A 22,803-nucleotide genomic window follows, 5' to 3' on the forward strand; every position below is an offset into this window, starting at 1 on the left:
TATTCCCCGCTCTAAAATTTGCTTTCAGTAAGGACAAGTATGTCTTTTACCTCTTCAATTCCTCATTTTTTCTGATTTTATTATTTTTTATTTAAATACAAAAGCTTGCGGTTTAATCGTTTTAAAGACCTTCAGTTACTGTCTTTCGTTTTAGAATAATAAGAGATTTTTCCCGTAAAATATTTTGTGCATTTTTACAGTTCTTCTTTTCGGATTTTCGTGTTGCTAAATTTTAGCTCCGGTCTTTATTTTAATACTTAATTTCTTAACTTAGGTTTATTTTTCAAATATTTTTTAATCACGAAAGTTATTGTTTGAAATGTATATTCAAACATCTGTGGGAGTTAGCAGTTTAAAATAAATAACGCTATCACATTCATTTGTTTTAAAAAAAATTTATTAAAGAAACATTTTAATTATTATTAGACAATACGACAAATAAAATAAATAATTTAGAAGGAAGTACCATGTTTAATAACAAATACTGTAATTTAGGAATTGACCTTGGAGAATAACTCACTTGGAGCTGTGTGCGAGAGCATTGATTCGTTCTGTAATAGATTCTCGCTCTATCTGAGCGTTTTGAATAGTCCCCTCAAGTTTTGCCTTCTTCTCTTTAAGCTGTCTTATTTCTGCATCAACAATCTTCCTTTTAGTCAGATGATCCTTTTTCCTGGATGACTCGTCGTTTCGATTTTTGAGGTCTTCAGCATATCGATCACGTGAGTTTCTTACAGAGTGTAAAAGGTACTTTGTTATAGGCACTCCTTGGACTCCGCCGTGTGTCTTGACGGCGTCGTACACCAGTCTTCTGCTCACTACAGATTGTTCCCTCATATTCTCGAAGAGGCACTCTTTGTTCACCGAGAATCCTCGCTCCGCAGCTGCTTGACCGTGCTACAAAGTGAGCGCGATTTCCATTGCCTTGTGCAGCTCGTGGCATGTTGCATTCTGGTTCTTGAGACATTTCATCCAGAACACATCCAGCGGTTGCTCCTTTTTGTTGAATGTTTCGAATTTTGTTTTGCAGTTCTTCTTTACAACAGAAGCGTATTGCGCTTCTGCTTTATCGGCACATACACCGTTCATCCAATTGCTCTCCACCAAAATCTGCAGAAAGGAATGAAATCGTTTTGGACCAGCCTCCCTGCACGCTATTGTGGGATCAAAGCAGCTTACAGCTTTTGTCAACCTAAAGTGTAAGGGAGATTTCTCCATCTACTTTGACACAAGCTTGATCATTCCTCTTCTGCATTCGCTCCGGAACTTAGCGATTTCAAGGGCTGTGAGAGACTTGCACTTTCTGAATTCATTCTTGACGGTGAACCCAATCTTGACGTGGTTCACACCCAAAAGATTGGATTCTTTGTCCAAATTAACTGACGGCGAGATCTTCGTCGGCTTGACAAATCGTGTCATCGTTGTCTCCATTATCTCTGTCAAAGCAGAGTGGAGGAACGGTGCTAGCGGCCAATCGGATTGAAAATCCTTTAGGAAAGGTGTCAAGTCTCCAGCAAGAGTCTTGAAAAAGGCAATTTTCGGACCAAGTAGCTTGTCCTTGGGGTGATCCTCCACTACTCTGTAGCTAGCACATTTTCGTTTGTTTTTTTCTTCCAGTTTTCCAACAAATATTCGCAGAAACGGAAGCATTACTAGAGCTCGCTCAGCAACTTCCACATTCTCCAGCCATCGGATCGCGCAAAACTTTAAGGGAAACAGTTCTGATTCCGTTGTCGAAATATACAGAGCTCTTCTGGCAGGGACATCCTTAAAAAGATTGTACAAGGCACGTAAAAACTGAATTATCATCCACTGTGTTTCTTGAATTGCGGACTTGAAGGCGCCGTGAACAACATGAAGCCCACACGTTCCAATTCCCATTAAAACGGTGTCTACTCCTTCAATTTCTTTCAAAAAATTTTTAAGTTCCCCTAAGAACGCGAAGTTGACGTTAGGGCCGTCCATCGATACTTGTAAAAGTTTTTTCATTGCTTCGCCGGGAATTTTTTTCTTGAAGGACTCGAGTAGCTTAGCTGCCGTCGAACTGCCTAGAAAAGCCGATGCGTAGTAACGGGTGCACACTAGATTTTTTTTTAATGTCCCAATAACGCACTAAAATGTCCATCTGGATTCTTTTGCACACCTTGTTCAAGGATTCGTCAAAACAAACAACAATCCTTGATGCGTTTACGAGGTCAGATTTAATTTCAGACTCAAAGAAGGGAGCTAGTCCATATTGCACGATATAACCGATTTTGTCCTTTTGACACGCATGCTCTTGACCACTTCACTGTCGGGGAACATTACGGGGAAAATCAACACGTCGTTCGCAGAACTACGCAGTGACTTGTGTGAAACGATGCACTCCAAACACCACAGTATCTCCGCCTTTGTTACTTCGTCCTTTATTGCCATCCGATCAATTCCTCTCAGTTTATCCACGGGTTTTGACATTACAGTGACATCCTTCTGCGGAAGCGCAACAATTCCAGCGGCCAACGCCACTGTTGTTGACCCAGCTGAATCCGCAGATGTGGTAGTAGAAGTAGAATCTGTCTGCTGGGTTGAAGTGGTCGCCGCCGGTCGGGTGTAGACATACAAACTTGCTGTGCTTCTCATGGCAGCTGCTTTCGCGACGTGCTTGTTGGATTTTGTCATGTGACTTGTAAGAGCCGATCTTCCCATAGTACGGATGTTAATGAGGGTCCCTGGACATAATCCACATTTAGCACTATAAAGGTCTGTAGGTACTTTCACCAACCAGTCCTTGAATGCTGGATCTGAAAGCCAGCTATCTTGAAAACCAATCGACATGGCGCAGTCGCAGTGGTTGTTGGTGGGCAACCTTTATTGGAGAAAGACGAACGATGGATGTAAATAAGGCTGCGCCTCGTTATTATGCATAATGAAATATGACACAAAGAGTGTTACCTACCTTGTCAGTTTATAAAATTTTGCCCCGCACGTGCGCAGAACTGAATTCAACAGGTGAGCCGAGCATACTGACTACTGACAGACTGTGATTTGAAAATCGAACGAGGCACGTTTGACAACACTGTCTCTGCCAAGCAACAATCGGCGTTAATTACGATATTATTGGTAGTGCTGCGTTTGTTGACCCTTTAAGAAACTATGAATGACAAGACGTATCAACCAGTCTTACTCCAGTAACCTGTTGCAAATTTCTAGCTAATTTTACATGTACAGTACGACACCTCAATTATAAAAACGAAAGATATTAAGGCCACCGCGCTCATCGACCAAAGTTCTGAAGGCTTCGCCACCTTTTCGTTCTGGCTTATTCCTTACCATGAGGCTTCTCCTCTCTCTCTCTCTCTCTCTCTCTCTCTCTCTCTCTCTCTCTCCCATCCACGATTACTAAGTTATGAAGTCTGCCGGTTACGAACGACTTGGCCTCCCAGTTACTCTACAGCTGAGGCGCTCTACTGTGTGTAAAATTTCCGAAGTGCTTTGGGACTTGGTAGATCTTCTGTTGTACATATACCGATTTTAATTTAAAGACTAGATTCTGTAGCAGCGTACATGTTGATTTACTTGTAGAGGAATGATTTACCCGCTTAATTTTAAAATATGGTTTTACTTGACATCCAGTACATTGATAATGTCGCTTTTTATGTATCCCTCCGTACCTAGAAACGTAATAAACCCTGTTCAGCTGTTGTTGTCTTCACGTTATGTTTTCTTGCTGTTCTTTGACGTACTTGCAAGCCCCCCTCTCCATATTTTTCTGCTAATCAAGTAAAGGAAACACTCTGGATGATAATTCCGTTTGTACATGCCCTGTAAAACCTGTTTAAGGATTTCCATTCCAGACTAGCTCTGTATATTTGGACCATTGAATCGGAACGTTTGCCCTTGAAGATTTGCGTGATACGATGGCTGGAGAACTTTGATGTTGCGGAGTGCGCTCTAGTAACTGCTTCTGTATTTGCCAATGTTTGTTGCAAAGATAGAGCACAAAAAACCCGAAACGTGCTAGCTACACGATAGTCTATGATCATCTGAAGAACATGCTACTCGGCTCAATAAACTCGTATTTCAAGACTCTTGCTCCAGACTTTTCTTCTTTAATTATTGACCAACTTACGTAATGTTTTCTTTACCACTTATTTGCCAGCTAGTATTTTCCTGTAATACTGTCTCGACGTTTTTTTTTTTTTCTCTTTACATATACCAAGTTATAGTTTTTGGCAATGAATGTATAAACGGCAATTGTTTAATTTCTAATTAATCACGGTAACCGCGGCTGTATTATTACGGCGTTTCACGGTATTGGGATTTTGAACAGGCATAGACCGATGTTAGCTGCTGAAAGCGATGGCTCGTTTTTCGTGTGATAGATTGCTGGCTTGGTCATCTCACCTCGCCTCCTCAGCTCGCAGCGATGTCTCTTCCCACTTCATCCAGTCACTGGATCGCTTTGCATTGACCAGCTGACGCCATGGTGACTCCTATTCTGTCCCATCCTTCATTGCCACTCCAGTCCCAGTCAGGCAGAACGCAGAATGCTCTCAAAGATCCCTAGACCTTGTTGCGAGTGCTCGCAGCCTTACGTCAGTGGGTGTTTAAATGTTGTACAGTATATTCAGAGTTTAGAATAAAAACAATGTAAAAGTTGATGCATCACTCGCCGAGAAAACATGACACCGGCTACAGCTAAGTATAAACTTCACTTTGTAATGGTTCTCCTAAATCGCTGCAGCTATGATCACGAAATAAAAACTAAATAGTGTTATTGGAAAACGGCTTATGGAAAGTTTAGGGGTTTTATACTTCCGAGCACTTTAGGAAACGAAATCCAGCAAAAAACAACGCGTTTTGGAAAGATCTTTGATTCGCATCGGCATTTGGACTGCATGTTCACATAATACGAAAGTACATGTGTGAAATACATCAAATACAGCAGTTTAGTTTACGAAGCATTCTTAGGTTCCTGCCTAACCACGCCCTTCGAGAAAAAGCAGCAAAACAGTGTTAATGCCCAATATTATATGTGAAAGTTCAGCTTTTCGTGAAGATATAGTGTACTTACATTACTTTAACCCATTAACCTTTCGTCTTTGTATGGTCGTGCTACTTAACAATGATGCTGCTAGTGGTTGAGTACATAACATGTATTATGCACTGATCGAGGCCCACGAGAAAGACAGGCCGCGGCGCGTACGTCACGAAGAACGGCCTGAGCTCGCTCGTTCCCGTAACTCAGCGGGCAAAATGTGTATTTAAATCTGTTAACTCGCAACCGGGTGCATGCATACTAACGAGAATTTCATCTTGTACTGGAATCCGTTATTATGAAGTCTTACTGATTACTGTTCGTACAACACAATTTAAAATCAATTCTCGATAGAATAACCGCTCGTTTACAGCATTTAGTCTCTTCTTCGTAACAGTTCTTGTTTCATAGAAGATGTGGTGCCTTACGCAACTGATAATCATTTTGGTATGATTTTAATTGCCAAATTAGAGCCTGTTAGTAGGCCTACGGACTTCCTATCACTGTAGGACTAATAATAGTGGATTCCAGTAGTCGATGCAATTCTCGTTCGTACATACACATTTAGTTACGTTAACCGGTGTAGAAACGCACTTTGCTGAGTTGAGCGAGCTCAGCCCACGTTCGTAACGTACGCGCCGTGGCCTGTCTTTCTCGTAGGCCTCGTGCTCTGAATAACTGCCGTCATTCGCTAGCGAGATCACTTGTCACGTGACATGAGCTATGATTGGCTGACAAAAGTGCATCGCTCAACGCAGTCTCTATTTTAAGGCTTCGGAAGCTACCGTGCTGTAACTTGTGTATATACTTTCGCAATACGAAAATAAAATCTGTCTATATTGTCTCGCATCAAACATCTTTCCAAACGCATTGTTTTTCCTGTTTCCTTAAGAGCTGGGACGTCCTCAGCCGGTATAAGACCTTCGCTATTCAACGGACTGATAGGTTTTACAGCCCGAGGGAAAGTGTACTGTTGCTTAACACGGATGTATTTTCACCCGCTTTATACGTAATTTCATCCGGGAGAAATTGTATTTTCACCCGCTTTATACGTAATTTCATCCGGGAGAAATTGTGCTTTTAACCGGGAAATCCGGGAAAAATCCGGGATTTTTTTTTCTTGTCCACGTAGACACCCTGGAGTTGCTCAGGCTAAGGTGTGTGTGTTAATGGGACATATGTGGAGCCTCAGTTAAGATTCGGTTGGAGAGTTCAAAAATGGTTCAAATGGCTCTGAGCACTATGGGACTTAACTTCTGAGGTCATCACTCCCCTAGAACTTAGAACTACTTAAACTTAACTAACCTAAGGACATCACACACATCCATGTCCAAGGCAGGATTCGAATCTGCAACCGTAGCGGTCGCGCGGTTCCAGGCTGTAGCGCCTTGAACCGCTCGGCCACTCCGGCCGGTAGTTGGAGAGTGTTTAGCTTTACATTTATAGGAGTAATTTGATGGAATTGATTGCATGTGTTAGGAATGTGGGTTAGCACAGTGTTGGTACAGGTGGGTAGCTTTGCAGTGAGGGCATGTGGGTGAGTTTTCGCGGTCAGATATTAAACTAGACATTGTAGATGAGGTAGCTGTTGCAGCGGTAGGCTTGGGTTTGAGGTCAGGTACTTTCTGAAGGAGGTGATCTCTGGTAGATGAATCATCGGAGAACACCCTGATGGGGAATGTTGAACCAGAGTGGTGGTGAATCTGAAGCTCTTCCCGAATTTGGGAGTTGAGATTATAATTTAGCTTTTATTCGATTTCTCGTACCCTAATCTCGAGGTCAACACCCTTGGCCACAGCAAAGAGCATCGGCAGCTGGTGAGCGGCTGAGGTTGTCTGGGAACTGGAGCGTGTAGTGATTTCTTCGTGTGTGTGTGTGTGTGTGTGTGTGTGTGTGTGTATGTGCGTGCGTGTGCGTGTGCGTGTGTACTAGTGCTATTAATAATACATTGTGAGATCACATAAGGCTACACACAACAGATTCACTACAACTTCTTATTACGGGCGAGTATTATTATTTTTGATATTGTTAACGCATTCTATATTCAAGTGGTCGATAAATGAATCACTTTGTAATGTCTGTATGGACGTAAAATAAATTAGGAACACGTCGGTGTGAAGCACCTCAATCTTTTACATTTAGAAGTATCTCAGGGTTATGACTAAATGTCTTAACACAAGAATAATAATTTCTACTTTCGTGGATTCATGTGGAAAATACCTTTTGCGGGGTACATTTATTATTAATTCAAAGCTGTGAACTTTCTTAACAGTGAAATCTCGTCACTTGAACAAAAGACAGCCATGATCCACACGAATGCTTGCTTTAATATCGATACGACTCTGCAAAATGAATGAAATTAACTTGACTTCGTTACGTTTACTCAAGAACTTAATAGTAAACCCTTTCTATTTTGCTTTACGGCACTTTATATTGGAGTAATTTGAACAAGAATCTGCCATATTGCAAATGGCGGCTAACAATGCTAATTGCAGCTCGCGCTATACCACACGTTATTAATCTATGAAAAAACGTATAGTTAAATTTTCACACACTTATGGAGGCTACCGCTGCATAAATAAGAGGTTTGATTATAAACAACAGCATATATTTACCAGGAATTCGTTACAAGATATATGTGTCTCCATCCACGTCTTTCTCATATGAAGCTTCGAACAAGAGAAAAATAATTATGAAGATCTATATCTACTGTTTTCATTGTTCTCCGAACATAGACTATCCTGCAATATCGATACTGCATTTCGTATACATCACAGTGAGATAATTGATATTTTTGTGTTCTCCTTTGCTCACAGAATAACAGTTCGTTTAAGCATTTAATGTAAACCATAAAAAAATGTTTCTCGTTCCCAGAGGACCAATACAGGGGCTGAGTGAGAGAAGGGCGCCATATTGACAGAAAGTTATTGGAGGATGTATTTGCAGCAAGGGGGTTTGGACACCAGGATACGATTATAGAATGTTTGCAGGTTATGAGTCGTGGAATGTCGTCGTCTGGATGGAACTTTTTTATTTTGGGGGCAATAATTTAGGATTGAGGGATTTGACGCAAATTTTTGCTCCTAATTGCACAATACATTATTGTTCATATAACTTAACAGGAATGTAGTCCAATCTTCGACAAACGCATCCATGGCCTAAGGGTATGCCGGCACGGTACCTCAGCGTGTTCGGTCAGTGGGTTAGTTGCCCTCTGTAATAAAAAAACTGAGTTAATGGATCAACGACGAACTGAAACGGGTGTCTTGCGACATCCGCCCCGAGCAGATCCAACGAACGAAAACGAACAAAATGAGATTTAAAAAAAGGGTATTGTCTTTGGTTCATAATCAAAACGTTCCTGGTTCCGGGTTCGAATACAGCTACCGCTCTAATTGTGCATCAGCATCTTCCAGGATAAGAAGCCACTCTAATTCATCCAACAACGTTGTCAAGAAGGACGGAGGAGCGAACAGAGGTTCAGAACACTTTCCTGCCTTTGATGAGCAAAACTGCCTCTAAAGGCGAGAGAATCAGCAATGATCAACAGCATGAGGATCGGGAAGCAATGGAAACCACTGCATGAAAGACACGTAATGCGTATCACAGGAAATATGGCCTGTAATTGAGAAAGTGCCAGGATGATCCCCCCATTGGCAAAAGTATCCGGACGAGTCTCCCGTTCGGATCTCCAGGAGGGTACTGTCAAAGGAGGAGGTGACCATGAGAAAAAAGACTGAATAACCAACGAAAAGATAACATTCTGCGACTCGGGACGTGGAATGTCAAAAGTGGTCGTGAAGCTAGAAAATCTGAAAAGGGAAATAAGGCTTCGACTAGATACAGTGGGGATCAATGAAATGAACTAAAAAGAAGAAAAGGATTTCTGGCAAGATGAGTCTAGGGTAATGTCATAACAAGAGTAGGATTCGTTGTAAATAAGAAAGCAGGGCAGAGAGTGAGTTACTGTGAACAGTTCAGTGATTCGACAGTAGACCATCACCAACAACGATAGTTCATGTATACATGCCGACGTTGCAAGCTGAAGATGAAAAGATGGAGAAAGTATATGAGGATACTGAACGGTGAACGGGTAACTCAGTACGTAAAGGGAGATGAAAATTTAATAGTCATGGGGGGGGGGGGAGGACTGGAATGCGGTTGTATGGAGAGGAATAGACGAAAGGGTTACGGGAGAATATGAGCTTGGTACTAGGAGTGAGAGAAGAGATATACTAATGAGTTCTACAATACTTTTCATTTCGTAATAGCGAGTACTCTGCTATAGAATCACAAGAGGAGGAGGTATAGTTGCAGAAGGCTAGGCGATACAGGAAGATTTCAGTTAGATTACATCATAGTCAGGCAGGGATTCCGATATCGGATACTGGTTTGTAAGACGTACCCAGGAAGATATACAGACTCAGATCACTATTTAGTAGTGATGAAGAGTAGACTAAAGTTTAAGAGATTAGTCAGGAAAAAGAATACATGCAGAAAGAAGTGGGATACAGATTTAATAAGGAATGAAGAAATACACTTGAAGGTGCCTGAGGCTATGGATACTTCGATAAGGAATGGCTCAGTAGCAGTTCAGTTGAAGAGGGATGGTCATAACTAAAAAGGGCAATCACAGATGCTGGGAAGAGAAACCTACGTACAAAGAAGGTAACTGCAAAAAAAAAAAAAAAAAAAAAAAAAACTTCATTTGATCCGTGAAGGAAGGAAGTACAAAAACATTCAGGGAAATTCGGGAATACGGATATGTAAGTCATTCAGGAATTAATTAACAGTAAGTGTAGGAAAGCTACGGCCAAATGACTGCATAAAAATGTGAAGATATCGAAAAACAAATAATGGTCAGCAGGATTCTCCCAGCATATAGAAAATTCAAAATAACCTTAGGGAATTGAAAGGGAAAGATGGTAACCTTAAGAGAGGAATGAGAATTGTACTGTCAAATGGAGAGGAAATAACGGGTAGGTGGAAAGAGTACAGTGGAGGCCTATATGAGTGGGGAGGACTTGTCTGATGACGTGATAGGAGAAGAAGTAGGAGTCGATATGGAAGGGATAGGAGATCAAGTGTTAGGAGTTTAAAAGGGCTTTGGAAGACTTAAGATCACATAAGACAGAAGGGATAGATAAGCTTCGATCGGAACTGTTCACTTCAGTGTATAGAACTATGAGTCTGGTGGTATAAGGTCTGCCTTTCCGAAAAAACGTCATCCACACAATTACGAAAATTGCAAGAGCTGACAAGTGCGAGAATTATCAAACAATCAGCTTATTAGTTCACGCATCCAAGTTGCTGTCAAGAATAAAACACCGCAGAATGGAAAAGAAAACTGACGATGTGTTATATGACGATCAGTTTAGATCTAGGAATGATGAAGGCAGCAGAGAGACAGTTCTGAAGCTGTGGTTGATAATGGATCAAGACTAAAGAAAAATCAATACACGTTCACTGGATTTTTCGATCTGCAAAAGCGTTCCGGTATGTCAAATGGTGCAAAATGTTGTAAATTGTGAGAAAAACGGGGGTAAGCTATAGGGCAAAGACGGGTAATATACAATATGTACAAGAGTCAAGAGAGAACAATAAAAGTGGAAGACCAAGAACGAAGTGCTAGGATTAAAAAGAGTGCAAGACAGGGATGTAATCTTTCACCTCTACTATTCAATCTATACAACGAAGAAGCAATGACAGAAATAAAAGAAATCTTCAAAAGTGGAATTAAAATTTAAAGTGAAAGAATATAAATGATAAGTTCGCGAATGGCATTGCTATCCTCAGTTACAAGATCTACTAAATGGAATAAAAAGTCTAATGAGTACAGAAAATGATTTGAGAGTAAATCGAAGAAATACGAAAGTAATGAGAAGTAGCAGAAATGAGAACAGTGAGAAATTTAACATCAGGATTGATGACCACAAAGTAGATGAGGTTAAGGAATTCCGATACCTAGGTGGGAACATAACCCAGACGGTCGGAGCAAGGACATCAAAAGCAAACTGACACTGGCAGAAAGGGCATTATTGGTCAAGAGATGTCTACTAGTACTTAAAATAGGTCTTAATTTGAGGGAGAAGTTTCTGAGAAAGTACATTTGGAGCATAACATTTTATGGTAGGGAAACATGGGCTGTGGGAAAACCGGAGCAGAAGGGAATCGAAGCATTTGAGATGTGGTGCTACACATGAATGTTGAAAATTAGGTCGACTGGTAAGGTAAGGAATGAGGAGGTTCTCCGCAGAATCGGCGAAGAAAATAATATGTGAAAATGGACAAGAGTAAGGGACAGAATGGTAGGACATCCGTTAAGACATCATGGAGAAATTTCCATGGTACTAGAGGGAGCTGTAGAGGATGACAGCTATAGAGGAAGACGGAGATTGCGATCATCCAGCAAATAACTGAGGATGTAGCTTCCAAACGCTACTCTGAGATGAAGCGGTTGGCTCAGGAGAGGAATTCATAGCGGGCCGCATCAAACCAGTCAGAAGAATGATTGTATTATTGGCGCTAGTTGTTTACAGAGAGTGTTTTCGTTCTGCAGACATCACCATGTGGTTCCCGCATATCCTCACCTACAGAGAGTTTAATTTGCTACGCACAGCGCTCTCTCGTCTCATTAGTGCCTTGAAAATGACGGGCTGTTCCACTTGCCGAAGTATCGGCGAGTGCCGAGGACGGTACCTCGCTGCATTCCCGTAAGATACGAATATTTGAACATTCGATCGCTTGAAAAAGCTCAAGATACACGACACTATACTGTCCTGCCTAAAAGTATCCGAACACTCATTACTGATCATTAAAATGGGTGTGTTCATCCTTCGCCTAATTGACGTCTTGAAATCTACTGGTTTTAGCCCCCTGCTAGATAGACTGCTGGTAGCTCTTTAGAACTCAGGAGTGAGTCCTGCAGATTTCATGCGATTCCTTACTATCAGCGTCCCCTATACTGGGTCTGTTAGTGCATAAGAACTGCCTTCGCCTTTCCACGTCATAGCCACATCACCAGCAGCAGAAACACGTAGCATTAGAAGTGTCGAAATGTTGCTGAAGAACTCGTTACCCAGGTGATATCCATCGACTAGTCCACGTTGAAAGTCACTCAGCTCTCCTGAGTGATCCATTCTGCAATTACCGCTTCTCTAGTGAGGACACTCCGTCTTCTTTTATACAGCGTTTTATACTGATGAGCCCGCATCTTGTGACAATTAGATCTGGCGGTCTGGCAACACGGCAGACGTCAACAGTACAGCAACAACATACTTGCGGTCTGGCTTGCGGAATGCTGCGCTCGAACAGGCGCCGCCAATATTGCTGCAGTATTTCTTCATGCCGGTCAGGAGAACAAAAATAGAGCGAGACGAGTAACCTTCCATTCGGCTGGTATTTAGGAGGCTACTCGTCAGCATGACAGCTTAGTTGTGATTATAGTGTAGTGAAGGGATCGGCAGTTACCTCCGGATCCTATTAGCGGTTGTCCACTCATTACCTGTCAATGTTTGCCAAGTAGTCTTCGAGTGGCCTTCCAGATTTCTACTGTAGTTTATGAATATTTGCAGCTGGAACTACGCTCAGCAAGCCACCTAGTTTGGATTGGACTTTGAATCAAGAACATAGAGCTATTCAGTTTGGACTTTGCTTCTCAGTGATCTTTAGTGAACATGTGTATTTTATTCAGAATGTCCTCATATGATTCTAACTCTACAAGTTTTGCCTCGAAAAACTGTGGTGTCTTTTATTAATTCTGTTACATGTAGTCACGTAGCCACCTTCGAGAAACTGACATTTATTCGGCGTGCAATAGAGCACTCCGTGACTGACGTCACTTACTCCATCGATGAAACACTCCGTAGTTTACACTTACATTTCAAATAACTCGCATGATTTTTTTACACGTGTGACACCCAAGAGAGGAACACAGAATGCAAAACCAACAACAAAGTGCTCGGGTTACAAAGGGTGTACGATAGCGATGTAGTGTACTGTCCCCATCGTTTAATCGACTCATCGAATAAACAATGACGAAATCACATATCACTGGACAGAGCATGTCTACAATTTCGATTTGTAACACGTACAGTGGCGGAGTTGCAGTGCTCAGCTCCAGGCGACAGGCGCGTCAGAACATCTAGACAACATCTCCGTGCTGCCACATCGAATTAGTTCTTGCCTGCAGATAAGCAAGCCAATAAACGGATTTCCAAAATGAGTTGCCTTTGTTGTGCATGGACGCATGTGTTGACGTTTACCAGGTGACAAAATGGTTCAAATGACTCTGAGCACTATGGGACTTAACATCTGAGCTCATCAGTCCCCTAGACTTAGAACTACTTAAACCTAACTAACCTAAGGGCATCACAAACATCCATGCCCGAAGCAGGATTCGAACCTGTTGTGGGTTGGCTGGAGAGCCAACACCGGTTTACTAGAGGAAGCCGAAAGGCACGCGTTTTAGCTCACGCAGGCTGGCGTGAGGTCTGGAACAGGACAAGGAAATTAGACTGTAGAAAAAACGGACGTAGCTAGTGGAATACTTAACTTTAATCCATTAATGATGAGCGTCGCTCTTGACGGTACATGATTACAGTATCAATAGTAACTGGTAATGGCGCCTTGCTAGGTCGTAGCAAATGACGTAGCTGAAGGCTATGCTAACTATCGTCTCGGCAAATGAGAGCGTATTTTGTCAGTGAACAATCGCTAGCAAAGTCGGTTGTACAACTGGGGCGAGTGCTAGGAAGTCTCTCTAGACCTGCCGTGTAGCGGCGCTCGGTCTGCAATCACTGCTAGTGGCGACACGCGGATCCGACGTATACTAACGGACCGCGGCCGATTTAAAGGCTACCACCTAGCAAGTGTGGTGTCTGGCGGTGACACCACAGAACCTGCGACCGTAACAGCAGCGCGGTTCCGGACTGAAGCGCCTAGGACTGCTCGGCCACAACGACCGGCGTTACCAGGTGACAAACAGTGCCCATTTTGAGTACCTGTAACGTGACTTAACAGCTAGGAGAGTTTCTCTATCGCCTATCCACTGATATGTGTCTGTTTTCTGCACATCTCGTATTTTTCGTGCATTCGTCCTCTGAAGCCCCACACGAACTTACGAATAACCCTGTATTTGATGAAATACTAGGAGTCGCTCCAAACGTTTTCAATAGGTCGTAAAGCACGTCTTCTTTGTGGATCTACCATTCCGTGTAAACTCACTGTTGATATACCAACAAATCATGCAAATTCTTCCGCTGTATGGTCAGGAACTTGTCGAAACCCGATAGCTCCTTCCTGTTATGCTGTGTTATTCCCACGTTACCCAAACTTCCTGCGCTGATCCCACACAGCCGAATATGGGTTACTGGAGACTGCTTTGACCAATGACGTCATCACCGTGGTGAAAATCTCTGTCTTGAGCGTATCAAACATGGCGACCGAAACATCGATCATAACACCCGCAAAAATACAAATACCACGCGAAACAGTACACTGAATAAAGCCGATGAAATTACGGGGAAAACCGCGGAAAAAAAGGGGTTTAGGGTGGGGCAAAATAAAAATTCAATAATAAAAACTCCACCGTTCAAGACGCAGTACTTTCCCAAGACCAAAACAATTGAAACTACCGAATAAACAAGAAAAAGAGGAAAATACAAAACCATGCATAAAACACCATAAGTTCACGGTATTCCAGTCTCCATTTAAATTATATAGCCCATATTCTAATGTCCAGTTCATGTACATAGCTCAACCCTAGACCACAATACCAATAAACCCTCCGCACTACTACAAAAACCTGTATTCCAATCTCCAGTTCACCACTATAGCTCAACCGTAGACTAAGATACCAGTGAGTCCTCCCCATACTGTAAAATCCAGTATCCCAATTTACACCTCGACTATATAGTCATACCCTAGACTAGAATACCAATAACGCACCCTTCCCCCCACACACAATCACAAAAGCTGCTATGCCAACCACCAGTGCACCAACATACTACAACTCTTCAGCAAAAGTGCACTTACGGTGTGAGCGGCTTTATCTGCTGTGTGTTGTAGTTGGTAATTGTATGCTTGGTGAATGATGGGATGTGAACATGACAGATGGTCAGTCGGATGGCACAAGACGGCGCAAGCCTTAAGAAAATAGTTTTTAAAACATCGTAAGTGGATCCATGTTTTTTAGTTAAATCATGGGATAAGGTAGGTGAATTAGTGTTTATTGACAATAGAGTTGCTTGTTCGATACACAAATAAACGCTAATCCACCTACCTTCTACTTCAATTTAATTAAAAACATTGATCCACATAGTCGGTGGTTTAAATTTTACGACATATTCTGTTTTACATGACAACATTCTGCAAATACATTCCATTGTGCCACCACGTAACTTCGTACACTTCACATCACATTAAATGTAGCACATTGAATGACACAATAACATACCTCACAAAGATATCGCCATCACATAATTAAACTACTAAAGGACGCCACTTCTTCATATAACGCGTCCAAAACAAACATACCGAGGTTCGATGACAACACACAACACATCGTGGCACATCCCAACCACATAATTGGTCAAAGCAGACGTGTGATATCCTCCAACCAAATATACCCGCCGAGTAGCACATACACATCGCATCATAGCCCTGGCTTACGTTGGTGGTAGTGAGTAATGATTGCCTGGTACCAAAACAACACCATCTTCAGTCCTCCCAGGAGACCAATGAGCTCTTTTATGGCGCGAGAAATATTTTGTCAGATGAGCTGCACACCTACATCTACATATGTGCCATGCATTTCACAGTCAAGTGCCTGGCAGTGTGTTCATTGAACCACCTTGAAGCTGTTTTTCTACCTATCTTCTGTCTAATCTTTCTGTGTAAGCTCTGATTTCTCTTTTTTATTACGATGATCATTTATGTCTAAGTGGGTCGTTTTTGGCATTTGGGGGACAGATTTGTTGACCGAAACTTCGTGAAAAGATCCTGCCCCAACGAAAAACGCCTTTGTTTTAATGACTGCCATTCCGTCTCGCTTATCATATCCGTGACACGCTCTTCCCTTTTTCGCCATAATACAAAACGAATTGCCCTTTTCTGAACTTTTTCGCTATCCTTCGGGTCGATCCTAACTGATGCGGGTCCCACACCACCCAGAAATACTCTACAAGAGAACGGACAAGCGTAGTGTAGGCAGACTCTTTAGTAGATCTCACGGTTCCCCTGCACTCCGTAGTTAATATTTGCAGGTTTGTAGTCTCAGCTTTGCAAGAACTTACGTAATGAATGTAATTACCATGCATAAGAATCCGACAGTTATTTTCAGTAGTCTTCATGACTTCTTGTTTCTCAGTTACAACATAAGCTGTAAAAATACCCAGCACATTAACTTAACCAAAGTTTATATAATGCGTCTGTGTCCTAACACATCTCAACAGCGTCTCTCCCACTTGGCCTTCAGTGACAAACAACGCATACTTAGTCAAATGTCAATACAACTATTGTATTTTAACCGCTTAATGCAGAAAACTAAGAAAAGTTCAGATTTATGTTAAATATTAAATATACAGTGGTAATTATCATATATTATCTCAACCTCTTTGTAATTATCAGTAATCTAAAATTATCATTTGGCTTCCTGTTTTCAGCAGGCCAGAAAACTTGATCTCGCTAGTTGTGATAACTGTCAAAACAAAACTACAGTTGTTTAATGTTACATCTTTTATAGGAACAACACGTTTCAGGATTTATTTATTGATTCACTGTCGCAAAAATCGAAATATGTTGTTACTATCAATGTATGTGATGATGAAGTGTGTTTATAATTGCGATGTGACAGGCAATTTACGTATTTAATACTGTATTTTATCCCAATACAACAATTTTCACATATTATAGAATGGCTTCTCAATGAGATATTAATTTCCCAGAAGTAATGACTTTTTACAAATATTTAACTTTTGAAGCTAAATGGTTCGATCAGATTATGTGTCATTTTGTATTCTTTTGTAGGTTGGTTGGTTTTTGGTTTTTCTTACACAAGGTGTGGTAACTATCGAAGTGAATCAAGTATCAACCGCAAATTGCTTCTCAAAATTCAAAATATTGTCTTTTGATATGCAATTGTCACAAACATTATTGCAATAACTGTTCGTCACAAACTTTCTTTTATCAGCTCGTGACAATATTAACTGAACAATATAAAATTATGTAAGTGTAAATGACAAAGACAGTATCGTAATCTTCATTTTTGGTGTAAACGTCAGAGATATTTCTCATTCTAATGGTATTATATGATGAGATTGAGAGCGCAGACTTCTACTGAAGTACCTGATAGACGGTAACCAGTGTTGCAGCTTCAAATATAGGAACTAATTCTGTATTGTAGTATCCGACGCACAGTGTGCAATGTTATACTGTCTACGGTCCGTAATGGTGGTCTGCAAGGATTTTCACGACGCAGTACATGAGGTGCGATTTGTAAGTAATTTAAAACTTTTTTGCTGAAATCAGGTTGGTTTTATTCAAGATTCCAATACACCATATTATTCACATAGTAACACCCTACTGGCCGACTTCGGAGCCAATATCTTGCTGTATCAATAATTTTTCTGTCATCCACGTACTGCTTTTCGGCGAAGTGCATCCTTCATTAGGTCAAGCAGACGAACTGGGAAGCCGCGAGATCAGAACTGTAGGGTGGATGAAGAAGAACACTCTTTTGAGTACCCCAGCTGGTGTGTCTGCACTACGAACAGAAAGGTCCAGTTGAACAGCGAGGTGTTTGATTCTGATCCGTCGATCACCTCGAATGAAAGTGCCCGATCGCTCCAACATAACTGGAGTCAGAGCTGTCTGCGGTTGGTCAGCACGAGAAAGATCGGAAAGGTTTGCGTTATCTTTTTACGACGATGAGAGACGTCACGTCCAACGTCTCACCGTGCCTTTGTTCACTGCCAGACACTCTGCCAGACACTCTCCGAGCACCTATGAATATATGCGATGCTCTGGTTTTCGCCAAAAGAAACTCAGTGACAGCTCTCTGCTTGGAACACACCTCCTTACAGACGCCATTTCGAAGGATACGTATAACGCTACCACCTGTCGGAACTTCATGAAACTATGGGGCTGAAGAGGGTCCATTTCACGATGTCCCACAACAATTTTCGCATTTCGTTTTTTTTTCCAGCTGAAACTGGCCGAGTAGAAAAAATAATGTTGCATTACTTATTGAACGCGCCTCGTAAGTACGCTACTGGCCATTAAAATTGCTACACCACGAAGATGGCGTGCTACTGACGCGAAATTTAACCTACGGGAAGAAGATGCTGTGATATGCAAATGATTAGCTTTCCAGAGCATTCACACCAGGTTGGGGCCGGTGGCAACACCTACAAGGTGTTCAGGAAAGCTTCAAACTGACTTCTCATACACAAACAGCAGTTGACCGGCGTTACCTGGTGAAACGTTGTTGTAATGCCTCGTGTAAGGAGTAGAAATGCGTACCATCACGTTTCCGACTATGATAAAGGTCGGATTGTACCCTATCGCGATTGCGGTTTATCGTATCGCGACATTGCTACCCGCGTTGGTCGAGATCCAATGACTGTTAGCAGAATATTGAATCGTTGGGTTCAGGAGGGTAATACGGAACGCCGTCCTGGATCCCAACGGCCTCGTATCGCTAGCAGTCGAGATGATAGGCATCTTATCCGCATAGCTGTAACTAATCGTGCAGCCACGTCTCGAACCCTGAGTCAGCAGATGGGGACGTTTGCAAGACGACAACCATCTGAACGAACAGTTCGACGACGTTTGCAGCAGCATGGACTATCAGCTCGGAGACCATGGCTGCGGTTACCCCTGACACTGCATCACAGACAGGAGCGCCTTCGATGGTGTACACAACGACGAACCTGGGTGCACGATTGGCAAATCGTCATTTTTTCGGATGAATCCAGGTTCTGTTTCCAGCATCATGATGGTCTCATCCGTGTTTGGCGACATCGCGGTGAACGCACATTGGAAGCGTGTATTCGTCATCGCCATACTGGCGTATCACCCGGCGTGATGTTACGGGGTGCCATTGGTTACACCTCTCGGTCAGCTCTTGTTCGCATTGACGGAACTTTGAACAGTGGACGTTACATTTAAAATGTGTTACGACCCGTGGCACTACCCTTGATTCGATTCCTGCGAAACCCTACATTTCAGCAGGATAATGCACGACCACATGTTGTAGATCCTGTACGGGGCTTTCTGGATACAGAAAATGTTCGACTGCTGCCCTGCCCAGCACATTCTCCAGATCTCTCACCAATTGGAAACGTCTGGTCAATGGTGGCCGAACAACTGGTTCGTCACAATACGCCAGTCACTACTCTTGATGAACTGTGGTATCGTGCTGAAGCAGCATGGGCAGCTGTACCTGTACACGCTATCCAAGCTCCGTCTGACTCAATGCCCAGGCGAATCAAGGCCGTTATTACGGCCAGAGGTGGTTGTTCTGGGTACTGCTTTCTCAGGATCTATGCACCCAAATTGCGTGAAAATTTAATCACATGTCAGTTCTAGTATAATATATTTGTCCAATGAATACCCGCGTATCATCTGCATTTCTTCTCGGTGTAGCAATTTTAATGGCCAGTAGTGTATACAAGGGCCTGCTTAAAGTGAGATGAATTTTAATTTGCAGTGATGTTTCCTGTATACCCACGCAGCAGGTGGCCTTGGTGTTGCAGGAGGGCGTGGCGGTGGTCAGTGACGGGCTGCGCATGCGTGCTGCTGGTACTCATGTCTGCGCGGACGCTGCGCCGCTGCGAAGACTGGATGGACGAGGAGAGCCTCTACCGTTCCGGGCTGCACGTCAACCCGCCCAAAGGTAGGAGCAATGGAAGCCCACACTGATCGCAATGTTTCCACATCAACTTACTGGTACTCACAGTAGAAATGTGTCGTCCCATATAAACACCTCCACTCGCTTTCACCCAGCCTGAGAGCGGGTCCATTTTAGTCCTCTTCCATGTATCTCTCCTTCCCCCTGCCCCCTCCTTCATCGCAGTGGGTGCTAAAATTCCCTACATATGCTACAGATCGACTTCAAGATCTTATTCAGCGGTGGCAATAGATTTGGGAATGGAGCGGGGAGGGGGGGGTGCTTCACTTACAGTCTCTGGGAGGTTTGTAGATATTAACTTATTATGACATTTACTACCTCAGCTGGCAAGATATACATGTCTGCTGATCTGTCCACACGAATTACATGAAATCTGTATGTTGCGGGTTTACATACATTAATGAGCCAGAACCTTACGATCACCTGCTTCATAGCGTGTCTATCCACTTTTCGGAAGCAATACAGCAGCGATTCTGTGCGTCATGCAAACGACATGTCCTTGCTAGCTTTTTGGATGTATTCAACGCTAGATGTCAACGTACGGGATACGCAATTCCAGTAAATTACGGGCCGGCGGCTTCTGAACGCGGAGCTGGCCCCCGGTAGCGTTCCAAAACTCTTCCCTTGTCAATTATTCAAAAACAGTCTTAATCGTATTTATTATTATTATTATTATACCCGATGTAGGGCTCATCTCCTGGGCGTTTACACCACTGGTCGACTGCTGGTGGTGTCACTCCTGTCTGGATAGTTTCCTGCCGTTATATAGACAGGAGTGACACCACCAGCAGTCGACCAGTGGTGTAAAAGCCCAGAAGATGACCCCTACGTCGGGTTGAAACCGGTTGGCGGTATAATAATAATAAATGCTATTAAGACAGTTTTTGAATACTTGATTAATCATACTATTCGCTGCTTCACCTCCACAACCATGTTGTCCAAAAATCTCTTCCTTTGGGTTCGTATCAGACGAGTTTGGTGGCCAAGACATCAACGTCATTTCACTAACATGCTGCTCAAACCACTGCAGCACGTGGCTTTGTGCCAAGGAAAGTTATCCTCCTGAAATATGCCACTGCTGTCGGAGAAGACATCAGGCATCAAGAGATGCATTTGGTCCTCAGTAATGTTCACGGAGCACAGCTATGATGGTCTCTTCAAATGTGAATGTCCTTCGTAGAATAATGAGCCTCTATGGCTACTTGAAAACTGCTAGCGACACTTTCAGTGAGGTGGAAGATTGGCAGACAGATCTTCCTCAATAACGGAAACCAGAGAAGGTAGTGACGTTGGGTGCTGGGGTCTGACGTGAAGTCGACGATCTAACTCATCCCAAAGATGTTCTGTTGGGTTCAGGCTTCAAGTGTCGCTTGGCACAACAGATATGTGAACCTCACGGGAAGTTGTTAGACCATTGTACCCAAACGTTTTGACCTCCTTGCTCATTGCCGTTGTGCCAACTAGCTTGAAGGCAATACTTCGCGACTCACGAATGATTTCTTCCTCTAAATGCATGCGATTTTTCACAACCATACTCCGCAATGCTCCACGGTCCCTCTGCATCATTACGTGAGTTCTGACTCGTATTGGTATAACGGGGCTGTTCCTTCGTCTTTCCACGTCACAGTCGCACATCAGTAGTCAACTTGGGCAACTTTAGAAATGGTTGCAACGTTCCTAATGGATTTGTTTCCGAAGTGACGTACAGTGACTAGCCCACGTGCGAATTCATTGAGCCCTCCTGGTCGAACTATTCCACAGTTACTGCTTCTCTATTGGCAACACAATACTCTCCGCTTCCTTTTACACTGGCGGGACCACCTCTCATGACACCTAGTAGTCAATTATTACATTCCTCTTGACGTCTGGGGGGCGGGGGTGCTATTTCGATGGTCTCTGTACATCTTGCACACCAGTTGAAATAGGTTTGTCATGAATGGGTCTCTCAAGCATCCCAAAAATTCTAAGGTATTGTCGAGTAGTTCAGGAGCCTTGTTTCCACTTAAACCTTTCTCTGGCTGTATCGAAGTATCATATTTCCTATTACATTTTCATTTACTTGCTCTTCCCTTTCTGTACTATTGTCCACCTGCTTAGCCGGGTGGAAATGTGCTCGCCTCCCATACAAGCTGGCCCGTGTTCGATTCTCGGCCGGGTTGGAGATTTTCTCCCCTCGGAGACTGGGTGTTACGTTGTCCTCATCGTCATTTCATCCTCACCAGTGGCGCTCAAGTCGCTCAGTCTGGCGTCGGCTGAAATAAGACTTTCACTTGGCAACCGAACTTCCCCAGATGTCCGAGTTTACTCTTTTTTAGAAATAAACACTTTCGATGTATAACTCTTCACACATAAGCATTTCTTCCGTTGAAGAAGTAATCGGAGAAATAACTATGTAGAATTGTCCTAGGTAATGAAAGCGACCGTGGAGGCATACCTTCGTTTCCACATTCTCAATTACTATTAACACACAAATTACGAAAGTATTCTCTCACAAATAGCGTTAAGAGTGCACGACACAGAAATTACTGCCGCTATTGATTCGGTATAAACGCACCACCCTAATGCTGAAAAATGATGGATGACGCTAAAGCTGCAGGTTCACCTGTATGAAATAAGACATATGGCCTTCCTTTTGTTACCTACATGTAGTTTCAGAAGTGCTTTTCGTATGCTGGAACCCCACCCACTCCCGTGTCCTGCCCTTCATTATAATGCTGTAGGCAGTGTGGCGATAGGAGAAGCAGTTCAAACTGAAAATGTTTGAACATTTGATGGCTCTGCGATTCAGAACCACATTATGTTTAATACCGCAGTGCTGACCATTAAAACTGCAACAGCATTAAGGCGGGATGCAACGAACGTGAATTTGGTGTGA

The 22,803-nt window shown here is 42.8% G+C and overlaps 1 protein-coding gene across 1 annotated transcript in view; it reads left to right on the top strand.

The window, feature by feature from the left end:
- Nucleotides 1–22,803, top strand: part of LOC126095421 (protein O-mannosyl-transferase TMTC2-like) — a 1,040,622-nt gene that overhangs the window by 470,326 nt on the left and 547,493 nt on the right. The window contains exon 11 of the mRNA XM_049910218.1: nt 19,774–19,913. Coding sequence (XP_049766175.1) covers nt 19,774–19,913 — 140 coding nt within the window. The remainder of the gene's footprint in view (nt 1–19,773; nt 19,914–22,803) is intronic.

The sequence above is a fragment of the Schistocerca cancellata genome, chromosome 8, assembly GCF_023864275.1.
Source record: "Schistocerca cancellata isolate TAMUIC-IGC-003103 chromosome 8, iqSchCanc2.1, whole genome shotgun sequence".
Lineage (NCBI taxonomy): Eukaryota > Metazoa > Arthropoda > Insecta > Orthoptera > Acrididae > Schistocerca > Schistocerca cancellata.